Source organism: Necator americanus, chromosome I (assembly GCF_031761385.1).
Source record: "Necator americanus strain Aroian chromosome I, whole genome shotgun sequence".
NCBI classification, from domain to species: domain Eukaryota; kingdom Metazoa; phylum Nematoda; class Chromadorea; order Rhabditida; family Ancylostomatidae; genus Necator; species Necator americanus.
In genome coordinates this window covers 23,795,225-23,811,690 of record NC_087371.1, presented here as the reverse complement: position 1 = coordinate 23,811,690, position 16,466 = coordinate 23,795,225, and the positions used below count along the sequence as shown (strand labels likewise).

At 40.5% G+C, this 16,466-nt stretch overlaps 2 protein-coding genes across 3 annotated transcripts; one reads left to right on the top strand and one right to left on the bottom strand.

Moving 5' to 3' along the window:
* Positions 1–524: 524 nt before the first annotated feature.
* On the top strand, positions 525–2,331 carry RB195_006664 (uncharacterized protein; the record flags this gene model as incomplete). Its single annotated transcript, XM_013441883.2, has 4 exons — positions 525–554; positions 1,665–1,760; positions 1,905–2,065; positions 2,121–2,331. The coding sequence occupies 4 exons, from the start codon at positions 525–527 to the stop codon at positions 2,329–2,331; spliced, it is 498 nt and encodes a 165-aa protein (XP_013297337.2).
* A 2,723-nt stretch (positions 2,332–5,054) lies between these two features.
* On the bottom strand, positions 5,055–16,338 carry RB195_006663 (uncharacterized protein; the record flags this gene model as incomplete). Of its 2 annotated transcripts, none has more annotated exons than XM_064179874.1 (11): positions 5,055–5,164; positions 5,237–5,330; positions 5,384–5,500; positions 6,929–7,120; positions 7,172–7,274; positions 8,304–8,350; positions 8,461–8,538; positions 9,051–9,857; positions 9,932–10,197; positions 12,246–12,341; positions 16,299–16,338. In XM_064179874.1, the coding sequence occupies 11 exons, from the start codon at positions 16,336–16,338 to the stop codon at positions 5,055–5,057; spliced, it is 1,950 nt and encodes a 649-aa protein (XP_064036795.1). The 2 variants fall into 2 exon arrangements, with proteins under 2 accessions (XP_064036795.1, XP_064036796.1); XM_064179875.1 differs by lacking the exons at positions 12,246–12,341; positions 16,299–16,338 and adding an exon at positions 13,099–13,215 and having other exon boundaries at positions 9,932–10,039; positions 10,093–10,197.
* Positions 16,339–16,466: the final 128 nt, after the last annotated feature.

Sequence of the window (16,466 nt, the reverse complement as noted above, 5' to 3'; positions counted from 1 at the left end):
TGGTTAATGTTCTTGTAGTAATTCATATCCTATTCACTTGCTTATTCTTTTATTTATCTCATATTCCGTAAGGCATGTCATTCAAATCATTTCAGCGCCTCTTGTAAATCTATAAAGGAGAAAATCTTCTTTTGTGGAGCGCTCTCCCCAGCTCGGACTCGAATTAATTGAGAAAAGTTAGTAAATGATTGCCAAATGAATTCAGAACCTTTCTTTCTGATCAAAAAAAGGAAAACTCCAATTTTACTACTTTGTAGATCCAATTATTTTCATTTATTGTCCACTTGTTGGCTCTACTGATTTTGTAGCTTTGTCCAGCACCTCTTGTTTTGACTCTCTGTAACGTTCCTTTCGTTGTTCTCAAAAATTCTCTACAGCGCTCAAAAAGTAACTATCAATTTACAAATAGACTGTGGTTGAGTCGATTATGCCATCGCCACCTCCAACCAATCACTTAAGTGAGGGGCGGGTGCCCCGCCCCTCTAACACTGTAATTTACGTGGAGACTGTCCTCAGTCAGTGCTATGGGCACGCCCTCTCCAAATCCTAGACCGGTGAGTTTATAGATAGTTCATAATATTTTTAAAATGAAAAAATATTCCCAATTGTTTCTTCACCGATTGTTCTTCCCGTTCCTTTTCATTCAAACACCAATCAAATCATTTTGAGCTGGAATTCATGATATCGTTTCCGCGATATCACAATCAGTGAACAAATCAATAAATGTACTATATCACACGATATTCACGTTATCGTAATCATTTTAAAGCATCCTTTTAGCTTAAAACTCACCGGAGGCCGCACTTTTGATCATATTTGCATCAAAGATCCAAATGTTCGAATTTTTGTGCCTTTTCAGACGTATGTATCAGTCAAGTAGTATATGGTTCAAATGTTACTGTAACTGTAGACTGTAGTTCGGATGCTTCTAACTTTCGCGAATCCATTCAATTTTTGAGGGATAAATGATGTCACAAATATTTTAGTTTTCTGCCCGATTTTTTGCTCATTCCTAAGGGAATCAGAGTACTTAGACCAAAATATTTAGTTGAATTCATGTGCACAATAGCACATTCCTCTATTTCGGCTATGTGATTACTGAAAAATTTTAGTTGAACAGCAACTGAATTCACCAAGAAGCCTGAGTTTTGAATCATTTCTGTCAATTCCATAGACTTGGAGAAGTTTTTTTTTTCATCCAGGATTTCTTTTTGAAGGTCTTACATTTTTTGCTGTCTGCTGTGAGCTTCTATTCAACTTTTTAAAGATTTATTCGATTCATTTTAGTGGATTTTGTTCGATAGATTTTCAACACTATTGTCTACTACTTTTTCGCATTATTCTTTCAAGCACTTAAGTGCTTTTCTGTTCGTTTTGTAGTGATTCTGTTAAACATGTTCCCGAATGAGAAATACAGTCATTTTTAGCCTAATAATGTCTTAGAAATACTAAGAAAACAAAGATAATCTCTTAGCATGGGTTAAAAATTGCGGACTTTTTTTCATATTAGTGTTCTTCAATATCATCGCGTTCTATTTCATAAAGATAATTAACGTCTACAATTTTCAGGATATTATTAGATGAAACTAGATGAGTCTGGAATTTGATGAGCATCTTAAATGTGAAATCTGTCGAAAATTTTTACCTTTTTACCTCTTTTGCAGCGTTCTCTTCTTTCGGACGATGAAATCGAGCCGTATGTTCGGAAGCAGAGACCGGATGGAGAGCCGAGGCGTAAATTACTTGCTCTCAATGAGGAGGTCAGAATTTTTGTTGTGTGCCAAATGCCGTTCTATTTGTGGAAAATTTACTGGTTTTTTTTCCCGGGGAATATGCTGAAAAACTTTGTTAGTTATGTGGAATTTGTTTTTGTTTTTTGCTCTGGCATGTACTTTGTGTTTAAGGAGCAAAATATTATGCGAACATCAATAAATTCACGAGAACGGAAACGAATGCACGATCTAAATGAGGCGCTTGAAGAATTGCGAAGTTGCTTACCGTATTCTCAGGATTCGTCTTCTAGAAAAATGAGCAAGATCAACACTTTGCTACTCGCAAGCAACTGGTAAGCAATCCGAGAACTTTATTATTTTCATTAATCATTCTTCCTTAACCTCCAGGATTCGTCAGTTGACCATGCGTAACCACGAGCTTCAAAAACAGCTGATCGCTCTTCGAGCTGGAGAGCAGATTACAACTCCAGCTTCATCGGCAGCGACCTTTGCCGTTGCTCCGGCTCCACTCGCTTTCGGGATTGGCCCAGCTCCTTGCGTAAAAGCGCTTGGACAACATTGTTTTTGTATCAGTTGCTTAACTAATGTTAAACACTAGTAACTTTTCCTAAATCTTCTTATTCTGTCACTTTTTCTTGCCTAAATACCGTACTTCCATTGCGCTACAGTACTCCAAATGCGCTAATTTAACGACTACGAGTATCATTGCGTCTCTCGTTGATGTGTTACGTTAACCTCGAAAAATGTTCAAATGTGCCTGTTTCCAATTCGATTTCTTCATTCCACCTGTTTTTTTTCTTGTAGATAGTTGTACACATACTGGTATACAGTTTATTTTCTTTTTGTTGGTTTGTTATTATTAAATTCATCTTTAACTGGAAAAACCAACATTTTGAAACTATTTTTTTTTGGAAGACGGATTCTGTAAAAGGAGTAGAGGTCTTTGAGGCATCCGATCTTCTCATTTACACTCTCATTATCAGCTGAGATATGGCTCGATGTCCCGTAGTGCCGGTCTCATTCACTTTAATGGTGCTCCATGGTTGCAATGACGACGTCGTGGAATCGGACCGGCAGCGACCTTGATTTACCGCCCAGAAGATTATTTACGGCTGCGATCACTTCTCAGTAGGAAACATATGAGAGTTAGAAGGTGTGAATATCTCATTGGTGTTCTCCTTTATTACAGATGGATGCTTAGAACCCTTCCCTTATTATTTAGCCAGAGTGAGAAAAAAGCGTTCCTTTCGGGAAAAAATTGCCGCTACGAAATCGTTCATTGTATGGTAGTGCATCTTTTTATTTGTACTTGGTGGTAACCATACGGTAGCCCGGTTTTAGTGTGACATGTTCGAAGACGGAGACATGTTCTTAGCTTCGATACGAACCGTGATATCCACAAGTTTTACTCAGTCTTACGTGGAAACTGCATGCAGTACAAGATCCAGACTTTGTCGGGTTGTAAAGAGTCCTTTAATTTCTTGGTAGGTAGGTTTCTTGAATGTCCGTATGAAGTGACTCAACTTAATCAATATTGGAACTTTTTCCTTCATTTGGGCCGATTTCAGAAGTATCGCCTCATCTTGAAATCAATCATTAGTTCTCTGGTAAAAGTAGCTGAAATTGAACCGAAACATTCTAGAAAAATGAACTTTAATTTGGCTTTGTTCAGGATAATCAATATCGAACTAGGAAGGTAGAAAAAACTTTGAAAAATGATCATTTTTTGGAATTTCGACCTATTACAGCTTTGAGTTCAAAGCGATTCAAAAGTAAGTGTTCCTATAATTGAAGATTTTGAAATATGCCTATGAGTAAATAGCTAAAGTGGAACTAAAGCGGCCAGGTTCGCTTAGCAAACCAAGAAATGTGTGTGAAACCGCTCTGTGTGATTTCACCCTCCCAACGATGCCACTTATTACGTGATAGAACGCAGGCAACTCCACAGTTCGCAATATTACCGCAGTACAACTCTAATAAGAAGTTCAGCCAATCGTATACACATTGTTCACGTCCTAATGCTATTCGTAATAAGTTGCATCGTTGTGGAGACGGAATCTCATAACACTTTTTTCACACGCCTTTTTCTGGATTGTTAGAAAGAAATTGGGCGCTCATAATCGTCCTTCCGTATACACCTATGTGTTCTTGGATGGATCCAACATTATCATTTTATAATTCTCTGCCTTCACTTTTACCACGGCGGCTTTTTTCTAATGCTTCAAGTTTTGAATGCGCAACATTAGAAATGTTCGCATTAGAAAGGAGACAAGAAATATGTAGCGAATCCCTGATCGCTAGTCCTTAAAATTTCCTTTAAAACGCTTGAATAGTTGTAGAATATGGGTACGGCTAAAATGAAGTGGAGCTCGCAAAGCCTAAATCACTCATTACCTTTTCTCCTGCTCGTCATTCTTGCGGTGGTAAAAGAAAATGAGAGAGCAGTTGTTTTAAAAATTTTGCCTTTAACTCAGCAGTTTTTATGAACACACTGAATTATTATTGCTGAATTATTTGCCGAGCCTTACATTCATTGTATGTTATCTATTGGAATAAACGCGGTCCATTAAAGATATGGTGGTAGCTTGGGGTCCCGTTGGTAAAAATTTAATCTCATTGCGCTTAGATCTCAGATAATTAAAAACCAATCCGGATACGTTGTGCTGCTTTAAAACCTACAATAAATCTGATTCCTTTGCTTATTTCCGTATGTTAATTTTGATTTAGGATGCTTGGATTTTGCCTTTCCAGCAAGTTGATTGACTGATTCGATCACCTCTACTTTTTAAGCGACCATAAATTTCTTCTTTGTTCCTCGATTCTAGCCAGAAATTATTTGAAAGATCATTACAACTTATTTTGATTCAATCGTTTCTGTTCACCGCATGGAACGACTTAGTGCTCGCCCACACGAACGCGTGTTCGTTGGTGACACCTGCCCAGCGCGCGGATTACCGCACGAACAGAAGGATAAGAGCGCGAGAACGACGACATTTGCTGCACATCCGCGACTCATCTCATCATCGAAAAATTAAGTTATTTTATTCGGTTGTTCAAGCAAAGTAGAATTCGTGGAAAGCGAAGAAAGAGGGAATGATTCTGGCAGCAGACCTTCTGCACACAACGAACATCTGAACGGGCACGGTGTGAGACTCGGCAGAATTTTGAACGAAAACGATTCAGAACAAGGAGACGCACGAACGGATTCCCTGCTGAGATTGTGAAAGAGGTGGTCGGCACAGTTCAAATATAAAACTTTTCAAGACGAACCCTTGATCTAAGTACAATAAATAAAATCGAAATACTATGTAAAACAATATTTTAAGATGATGTCTTCTTGTTTTTCTTCTTTTTTCGATCGTCCCCACAGACATACTCTACCAGTTGTGGGATTTGTCCGTTTTTGTGGTAATTCTGGATATGCTGTTCACCTGGAAAAAGTTCGGACATCTTGATGATAGAACCTACTCGAAGAATAATTAACGCGAGATAGGGCGACTTACTGCCAATAAAAGTGCCACAGATGAAGAGGTACGGTAGGCCTTTGTGTGCGGTTAATTGATGAAGGTGCTTCTGTGCCAATTGCGGTCGACCCAGCTGAAGACAGCGATTTTGAGGAGGCGCTTTTAAGAAAAGATTGATGTTCCTACTTTATCCACATAGAAAGCCACTAAGGGCAATCCGTAGGTGTCTCTCAACAACGTTTCCAGCTCTGCGCTTCCTTCCATTCGAGAATCCAAATAAAGAACGGCGGGTAGGCGTCGAATCTGGCAAGTACAAATATGAGTTCTTGATTTGAAGATCGCTCAAAAAAGTCTGTTCAAAGCTGCTATTTCTCACTCAAAAATGATACTATCAACTAACAGCAAGAATTGTCCAACTTGAAAAAATGGTATTTCTATTTAGCTGACTGGAAATAAGCGAACTTGCCATGTTTTAGCTAGACAAATAATCCACATTCTTCTTCAAACGCAAATCAAGCATAGCAATGCGATATGCTACAAGCACTTTTTCACAAATCGTTACTCTTTCACCTTTTTCTAATCTTGAAAAATCGTCTGAGTGTACTTGTTCACAAAATTCCACCCGTAGCTGATTCACGTGCGTTTATTTATTGATCACGTTAGATGTTCCAAGAGGCTTTGCTTGGATAAAAGACCTTCACCTGCTTCGAGAAGGTCTAATCTAATTTTTAAGAATTCTGTCTTCACTTCTAATTTGAAGAAACGCAAATACGGATTTAGGCACAAATTATTGGTGGATTTTTGTAAATCATTGGAGAAATAACCACTGTAATACTGTCGTAATGTTTTAATTGTATAGCATATTAATACATTAAGTACATTAATAATATTCTTCTTCGGAACAACTTAGGATCTCAAAAATTCATTCCTTCTGGATTCTGAAAGCCGTGTTGAAGGAAGCTGCTACAAAAAAAGAACCACAGTAGTCCGTGGGTAATCCAATAAGCAGTACAACATGCACTTCAACTACGGTTTAAATAAGTTTTTAGTTATTTTTATTTTATTCGTTTGTTTTAATTTTATTTTTAATTTGGTCTGTTGAGCTTGCCTTTTGTGAGACTTTGGATTCTTTCGGTCACTTACGATTCTCTTCCGTTGGTCAATGACGTCATCCACACACTTCCACAACTCCGACACACAATAACAAGCACTTCCTGTCCGTAATACAGATTCTCATTTACCTTGTGATCCCATTAGTGGCTATCCCATCCCGAATGTTGCGTAATTTTCAGAATTCGTGACTCCACCCTCAACGGACACCTGTCGACGGACAGATTAGCACACAAGATTATAGGAGGAGCTGTCGCGCACAGTGGACGCAATGAAAAACCCCGTCATGAACCGGTTGCAGCGCTAGACATGACATCGCTGAGTGTAGGGTGAAGAAGCACTATCGGGAAGATGTTTCCTTGGCTATTCTTCCTAAGTGTTAGCGGACCACGACTGGATCTTGAGCAAGTCATTGCTGGCTCAGGAGGCATTCACTAGTGCACCTGTCTGACCGGGAGTTAATCCCGTCAGATAACACACCTACGCGTTAATCGTTGACGCAATCCACACCATCAACGATAACAATACAGAGTCACCCGCTGCGAACATATGTCCGACAGTGAATCTCGCAATTACATCGCTCCACCAAATAAAATCAATCTTATTATTCATTCATTTTACCTGCTGAGTCAAAGCTTGTGCTGAAACAGCTATTTCTGGAGTTTTCGTGGACATCGGTAGCCTCGTTGAAGGCTTAGTCGGTGGCACGGTAGGACGAGGACGAGTTGATGTGGGTCGTGGAGTAGTAGGACGTGTCATGGGTGGAACCGACGGTTGAGTGTGCGGAGGGTAAACTGCTGGTTCGGCGAGATCCTAAAGAGTCATTATCTAACTGGACAAAACTATGTTCAATATTGAACTTACTCCTCCACCGTATATGCTTCCTATGGTCTCCGGTTCAGCTACAGTATTAGCATCGACTATGGCCTGTTCGGAAGGTGAGATGTATTGGGAGCCAGTATTTGTGCTGTAACATTTGAATACTACATACATAGGTACATACATACATTTTTCGCTACTGCAGTGAAATATTGTTGATCACATTCGGACCGGAACCACCAGACACATACAAGAACGCGGCCAGGGTCGTGCTTTTTTTATCTCTCAGCATTGTGAACTACTACTGTAGCTGTACTGTGTAGTTTTCACCGAATATAATCAACCAGGAGAGTGCGTGCGTCTCCGATTGCGGTAAATAAAAAAAATGGGGAGGTGTGTATCTGTCAAACAGAGAAGAGGAGTACGCTGCAGCAGACGCGTCGCGCTCTCCCGGCTGAACATATTGTCGACTTCAGGCGATCTGTCCAATAAATTCGTGAGTGGAGTAAGCAGAAGAGTTTGTGTTGACTTTAGAGGGTTGGAGTTCGTTTCCTTTCGCAAGAGGAAACGTACTTCCCTTGTATGTGGTATCGATGTGATAGTTTTGTGAAAAGGTGTTCATATTACCTTCAAAACTGAAAAATTTTCGTCTATTTTGAGATGGAAATCCAACAACAACCTAACCAGAGGATTATTATCCAAGAATTTGCTTTCTGTCCCCAAATTCAAAGGATTCAGGCTGCAATGATCTTTCCTGCTTTCGCAAAACTCCAAAACGGTGCTGCAAGGCTGCATTTTGTGAGAGTTACGAGGATTAAATTCTTAAAAAATGACGTCATTGGTGAACGGCTAGGAGGAATGATATGTACTCGTGCGCTCGTTGTAATGAAAGGAAAGATATGTTGGATGTATTATACTTAATGAAGAGTGGTTTGAAGATGGGAACACTATAGTATCTGATGAATAGAGAGAAAAATAAATGATTTAGAAGATATAAAATTGGAAAATTACAAAAAAGAACCGGAAAAAATAGAGTTTTTTTAGAAGTCTTCTTTCTTTCTGTCTTTCAAAAATTTTTTTCTCGGGCAGGCCATTTATGTCACGTAAGAACGAATTTAGTCCTATTCATATTTATATGTGAACGAGTCAATAGTCGATGATCTAGGTGAACGCTCACCTGTATGTAGGTTTTACGCCATGATCGGGTCCTTTGTAAGTGTAGACCTAAGAACAATTTCCTTCGTTATCACAAAATTTATAATTTTAAATTATTAAGTTTAAATTAAAATTTATAATTCGGTTTATAATTTAACAGACGCTAAGTTGTTACGTACTTGTGGCTTTGGCGGTGTTGATTGGCCATTATAGGTCGAAAAAACAGCCGTCTGATACGATGGCGGATACCTGTCGGTCTGGAATAGCACATTCTTTTAGTTGATCAACGAACGGATCGAAACACTTGAATCAATAGATGCTAACTTTTTTAGTGATAGTACAGTACACAATAAACTCCTCAAAGGAGAACTACTTGGGAAATGGACTTGGTACTGTATAATCACAAATTAACATCTAACAAAACTCTCTTTGCATTGTTGACTTTGTATTTTTTTTGAAGAAAATGTCGTTGTTTTTGAGGGAAATTCTAGGATCTATGAGAATCACAGAAAACGTTAGCGTAGGTAGTGCGATTAAAGTGATTTTGTTCAAATCCAGACAATTTCAATCATTCAACCTAATCGTATTTTGATCACAGATGTTCTCGTTCTCTTTATTCTCACATAATTTTGTCCCTTCTCTCGAAATTTGTCTGCAGAATATTGGATAAAATTTCGAGGTTAAGAAAAAGGATGGTCTCTTAGGTCCCACTTGGAACTCTTAGTCACTACTAAAGATCTCATTTTTTATTGTAATTACCAACACCCACCTGTTGCGACTGCATGTCCGTAGGCGAAGCGGGTGGTTGGGGATACGGCGAGGGAACGGAAGGTTGTGGATGTGATGGAAGTTGCGTAGTGTAAGCCGGCTGCGGGTGAACCGGTGAACTCGTTTGTGAAGGAAGTAGTCCAGGATATTGCACACTTTGTGGTTGTGGATACTGTGGCTGCGAAACGGAGAGTGAGGAGCTATAAGTAGGGTAGGAAACTGTTTCGTATGAGTGTGGTGGGGCTGTTGACGAAGGAATTGGAGCTGGAACAGGATATGGTGTGCTATAAGTCGGCTGTGCTGCATGTTCTACAATTTGCTGCTGAATTTGCTGTTGAATTTGCTGTCGAATTTGCTGTTGTTGTTGAATCTGCATACTCGGAACAATTTGCTGCATGGTTGAGTGGGATTTTGTGTCAGGATACGAGATTTGTGAGTAAAGTCCTGACGACTGGACTGGCTGCGCCACATTCTGATAGGTCACCTGCTGTTGTTTTTCATATACGGTAGGTTGCGGTTGATAGACTTGATACTGAGCCTGAGGCTGAGGATTAGACGTAGCAGCAGTGTAAGTCGCCGTCGGATGCTGAACGGAATGCTGAACAACGCCCGTGTTACTGGTCGTCTGCGCTGCTGTCAAATAAGGGCTTGCACCCGCTTGGTATGTCGTCGCTGTTGCAGTCGGGTACGAAGACAACTCGTACGCTGGTTGCGACTTCTGTCCGAGTTCTCCTGGCAATTGAATTCCGTAGGCGTTTCTTAGTATATCTAAGTACTGACTATACTTTTCGATATTCTGATGATCCACCTGTAATTTGTCATCATTTCTAGCGTGGAGAGTAACCGGTGATTTAACTAACTAAGTTAACTCATCAGCCTTACCTGCGCATTCACCGGAGGTGCGGTCGCTCCCTGATGAACAAAATTCTGCGCAAATTGTGTAGCACTGGTAGCGTAAGCGGATGCGGTGGCTGCAGCCGCTGCATGTTGCTGCGGAAAGAGTTGCGAGAAATCGAACGAGAACGGTTGTTGGTACGACACACTCGGTTCTGCTGCGTAGGAATTGTAAGTGAGGTGATTTTGAGAGGAGGTCGGTTCGTACGAGTAGCTCTGCTGTAAACTTTGCGTATTCCAGGCCGGCCAGGCTTCTGTAAGAAATTGTTAAGAAGGAAGGTAATCAATTACGTAAATTACTTAATTATTGGAAATTGTTCTAACAAACGCTGAACGCATTTCAAGCACCATTCCAGGAGCAAACAAACTTCAGTGAAGCATAACCACACGCATACTAAGCATTAAGCAGCAATATTACTCGTGAAATCCTAGGAAATTTTAGAAAATGATAAATTGAGTGGAAACTTTGGAAAAATCACTTGGAGTTTCCAAATAGATTTCTTTTCGACATTTCAACTCACTCCTCCAGAAGCTCTCAAATACTGTCGACCTAAAGAAAAACCTGCCGCTGTCTGTTAAACAATTTGTTGATGCTGAAGCAGCTCATAGTTTATTGTTGTGACGTGGGAGCAACGAACCTTCCCGCTAATGTTTGTTGTGAATAGGAATTTCAAGATAGACATATTTTCATCATATTTCTATTGAATGAATATTACCACAAGGCAATTAAGTGAGCCAAATGAATACGCCGTTGATTCAAAGAATGCCAGAGTTTTTCACAGCGTCGTCAAAAGGTTCTAGGGAGTGGCGCCATCTCGAAATTCAACTTGCGCTGCATGAAATTTTTACCGGTGGCAATCTCACGACAATTTTGTAGTAAGTATGTAATACCCTACATGTAAGTATGGGTAAGTACCGATGTCATTTTTGGAGCGCTACAGTGTACAAGATTCGGATTGATGGCGAAGGGCTGATCCTAATGCTAATTCGCTAGTTAACCTAAAATCTTGTAATCGAAGAGAGCGAAAGAAACATCCTCAACTGAAACAGTACAGGAAAAGAAAGGCAACGAAAATTTAAAGGAAATGTAGATGGATAGATGTTAAAAGTGGATTGAATTAAATGCTTCGTAGGTACCCGAACTCTAGCAGAAATTCTACCTCACCCACAAGGCATTAGACCAGTAAAAATTGCTTCATGAGTTGGGTGGGCCAATAAAACTTTCCACAAGAACTGAATTCATAAACTAATAATAATATTACTAACTGGTACACACAGTTCATAATAAATTCGGATTCATAGTGTTCAAAAAGTATTTGCTTTGATTGGAAAGAGATGTGAAAGAGGAAGTTAATGAGCGATAGAGGTGCAGCAAGTTGAAGTGTGTCAAAAAACAGGAGGGACAAACACCTTCAGTATTCCAAGCAATGTATCTTTCCACCGATTTAACTTGGTGCAGGTTCATGAAACATTTCACAAAAAGAAGTCAAATGTTAAATTTCGGGGAAAAAACCGGCAGCGACACAAAAATCGACACCAAGTCTACAGGAGGTCCACGAAAAACATTGAAAAGTGAGGACAGCAGGAATAGGTGTCGGTGGTGCAGATCAAAGACATCTCATGAATTTCTGCATCCACGATGCTTAAAATGGATTACGGCACAAGGGAGAGTTGATACTGGGCGATTCTTACGGAAAAAATTCATTCAAAAGTGGAAAGACCATCACTAAAAAAACACTAAAGAACAGCGCACAGGGGATGCATTCATGTTTTCGATGAGAATCAAAACTCGATGATAAAATGAAAAGAGAAAACCAGCCCAAACAGCAGAAGCAAACTTCGTTCTCTGGAAGACTCAAAATTGCGAAATTCTGAGTTGATTGCGCGATCATTCCAAGTGAAGGTCGAGGATCACGCGCAGCACGAAAACAGACTCCTAATTTCGTGCCTACTGCCTATGGACAAGAACTTATCTTCACAATGACACCATTTCGATGGATTGTAGATATGGGATTGATAAATGTGCACCAGAAATCTTTTTGCACGGCTTCAGTGGTTTTAAAAGCACAAGATTAGGGAACAGTACCGTCTCCGCATCGAATCATTCGCAGTATTATCTCAATCGAATACAAACATGAACACTTCTCAGTAGACAGTACCGGAAGCTGTAACCTATTGCTCTTTGTGGACGGGTTCACCATGTAAAAGGACGAAATATTCCCAGAAAATACAGAATATTTGTCAATAAACCGGTTCCGTAGCTCTGAACCATTCCGGTGGTGTTGTTTCCGTGGTCTCCCACCTCCGAGTCCTTCAATTTTCTCATCACTAATTTCTACTTGTTTCATTTCAATCCTTTTTTCCTTGGATTCGCATCGACATGTGTCGATAAGCAATGCTGCAAACTTATGAATATGAGCAAATTTTAGGATAAGTCGACTAGAGTTGCTTCAGCAACCTCTTATAGATGTTTCGTGCTTTATTCAACAATAATAACTCTTTAAAGGCATCACCCCACGAATCTGACGTGATGTGGATTTCCGATGATCAAAGATTGTACGGGATCGTAGATTGCAGAAACGGGTGGGACACGGGTTATTTATTGCCAGTCGCTTTGAGCGGTCCGGACGCTATTTTCCACAATGAGTTCGATTGGAGCGCGCCAGTCTTGTACTCGTGCCGCATTTTCCGTGCCGTTTTTTAACGGAAATTAGGGAGAAATGAACGGAATCATCGTCTTTCCCACAATCTAGGACCCCGCATAGACATAATCCACCTGAAACCCGTACCATCCCAGATTCGTGGGGTGATTCCTTTGGAGAAGTGAACTCTGTACAGGCATGGACTTATTGGAGATGAAGAGTTACATGATGTCGGAAAAAAAGAGAACAAAACATTGAAAATTAGCTTTTTGGATTCACGTGCGATTTTATCCAGTGGATGGAGAAAATGGAGTTCATCGCAATTTTGAGGGTGGCAATTTTGAGATTCCTTCACGAAAATACAGCTTTGAGGTGCACATCATGAGTATGAATGTGACCACGCTCAATTCATCGTAATTTACGCAAAAAGTCGCGTGGAAAACGGCCTTGTTGTTCGAACGTTCCTAACAAGGCACCTAACAACGTCTCGTTTGCGTTAGCATTCATACTCACTGCGTTTGTCAGCGAGCGGAAGAGATAGCACCAGTCGCCCTTTGAGTTTTCATGCACGCGCGACGCGACGCGTATGGCTGCGGTCGCATGCGTACCGCGTAGAGAAGTTTGGATCATAAGACCGTTTCAGCGCCGTTTTTCAACACAAGGAGAGACTTTACTCGTGCCTAATCTAGCCCTAACTTTTCGTGGAGAGATCCCAATATCGTCAATTTCGTTTGCTGCTGCTCTCAGTAGGCTCCTTCTGGAACTTCCTCCTCGAACAATGCGTTTTTGAGCTTACACTTTTCACCGAGTGGATACGCGAATACTGAGGTTCTTTTCTTTCCTAATGACTGTGGGAAAAAAGGAAATGCAAAAAAACCTACATGATATCCTACATAGTATAATAATAAATTTCGCAAAACAACAAATTTAGTTCATTATTGAAGTTATGAACGAATTTGTAATTTCTATGACGTAGTTTGTGACCACGATTTAATTTGTAACAAGTGAAAAAAGGAAAGTTATGAAAATTCAGTCTCTGTGATGAATTAAGGAATAACTTATTGCTGGAAAACTGACTAATTTCATCTCAGCACTAATTTAGCAACATTAACTGCTAACAGATGATCTAATAAAATGTATTAAGAAAGATGAGTCATCCATCTAGGAAGATGTGGACGTGGCATTCTGCTATCATATCAAAAACATGAATAGAAGGCCATAGAGAAGGCTCACGCAGCTTTGTAAATATAGTCGGGTCAAAACGACATGAAGCATGGTGCATTTGCGTACGCGCTGGAAACGGCGCAGTGGAGGCTGCATTTGGGACCGAGGTGGGACCATTCAGATTTGGAATTATGGGTGGTGCCAGCAAGGGTCCCAGTTCGCTCCTAACCGCTACGCTCCACCGCACCACCTCGAGAGAAGCCGCGTACGCAATTGCACCGTGCTTCATGTCGTTTTGATCCTACTATATCCGATCATCCCAGCACTGTATATCTTTAGCGACGAAGCGGTAAGGTCCTATAGTGAAATACATTCTGCAACGAGTTTGCGTCAGAAAACCAATCGAATCATATTTCATTTCCACGTCAAAGACAGCATGCCGCGAATCTGACGTGGCGAGGTAATCCGTGGGAAAAGCTGGAGATAGTATTATAGATTGCCATATCCGAGGTGGTTCCGCTCATCTCTCCCTAATCGTCGTAAAAAAACGGTGTGAAAGACTCTGTTCCTGATTCCTCGAGGATTCAGTTGCAACGCGCCACTCTTGTACACGCGCCGCATCTAGCTGCACAGCGGTCGAAGGGCAGTTGGCTCCCCTTGACTTCCTATTCAAGTGAAACCTATGAATAGGCTGCTGAGGGGACCAGATCGTACACATAGAGGAGCATTCTATCGTTTCTCGTAGGAACCAAAGCGGTTCCTACGCGGTTTTTTTAGGACGATTAGGGAGAGATGAGTGGAACCACCCCTGTCTTATCTTCAACCCCATCTCTAGATTTACCCATGGATTCCCTTACCAAATACGTGACATGCTGCCTTTAAGTTCCCTCCGGAGGGTAAGTATATCGAATGCGCGGGCCAGCCTTACGCCTATAAAAGAAGAAGAAATAACGAAGGAGTCATGAGTAAACAATGGGAAACACAAATGACAAAGAAACGTGTCTCAACAATTTTAGTGCACCAAGAAAAAAAGAGAACAAAAAACCACTATTTTGCTTTGGGAAATCTGCATTCTCTGAATATTTGTTTTCATTTGATGCAGCTGCGCTCTAAACTAAAATCTACGAACCAAACTAAAACAGCGCCCGAACAACAACTCGTTTATTCTCAATAATGTTTGCTTTCAATCTCTATTTTTTTGCGCTTCGCTCCTATCTGACACCAACTTTATTTGCGCTGGACAAAGCGCACGACTAGTTTCGTGGTACCGCTGCGCGATTGTGCTGACTGTGTTCGTGATTGTGTTTTGTTGACCTCAAAGAGGAAGCTGTCCGCTAGATGAGTTCTATTTTTTTCGAAACCTAAATGTGATCGCTGCTATTCGAGAAGTAGCCGGATCGAAACCAATGCAAATATTGATATCCTCATACGAAGATCGTGAGTGAATGCTTTCGAGAGCTCTCGCAATGGAAATTCATCGTATCACACCATACATTTTTCTTTGATAATGCTCATGAACAAATTGTGAAGTTGGACCAGCGCAAAATAGAAAATAATGAGAGAAAATTCATGGAGAGTGGGAAATTTCGACTGTATGGACCTTTGTTTTCTGCCATTTGCGTCCGCCTCTCGAAAATGTTACTCAAAATGCCATGGATTGAAAACTCCATAAATTCCAAAGGCTACTCTAGATCGATAATCGTAGATGCATTAACGGAAGGCTGTGGTTCATAAATTAGGTATAAACAAGTTTACAATCAAATGTATCTACATTTTCACCAAACTTGGCCTAGTGAGCTTTACGCTCAAAAAAGTAGTTCTACCTATAGCTCCTGAAAGGCAGTGAACCAAGAAATATGCAGCGCAGCAGTTTTCAGATGGTCCTATTCCGTTCAGTCCTAGCCCTTCACGAAATATCCCTCCCAGACAAAAGGTTCTGTGATCATGGACGTATTTTCTATACTTGACTATATATTTTCTATACTTTTCCAAACATAATCTTAATTACGACCCAACAATGATCACATTCAATGCTAACCAGCCAGCTTCCTCCCGCTAGCTATGTTCCTGGCAGGCAGTCACTGTGTGACGTACCTCAAGGTGATCAACGGTAATATTTGTTCGACCATCACCATTTTCTAACATTTCTCTAGAATCCCGACCCGATTTTATACTATTGATATAGTATAATTGACTAATTATATATAATATGGCATAATGGACTAGTCGTAGATAAAAAGCAGGAAAACTATGGAAGATTATTTCCTCTGCAGCATGCAGTGCACAATTTGCTATAATTTCTCTTAAGGTAGGACCTTGGTAAGGTAATAGCGATAACAGAAAGGAACGAACGAAGACTCACGAGTGATTATCTTACGTCAATCACATAAGAGGAAGTAAATATAGAGAAGACAGTGGACATTACAGAGGAGCTGTCGTAAATTTGCTAATTAAACAAGTGTATTTAGTTTGCCCTAAGTCCGTTATAGTACACAGTTGAAGTACACGAGAACTCAGGGAAACGGCTAACAAAGGATAAAACCACATACCTGCAAATAGTGGTATGAAGGTGAGAAATAACACCGTCATAGCAGGAATGGTCAGCGGACGAATTGCCGCCGCCGCCGCGTAAACTGGGATCGGGGAGGGGTCCGAAATAAAGGGAGGAACACACAAATGCTCCCGAAACCTGAGCCCAATGGTCGACAAAAGACTGA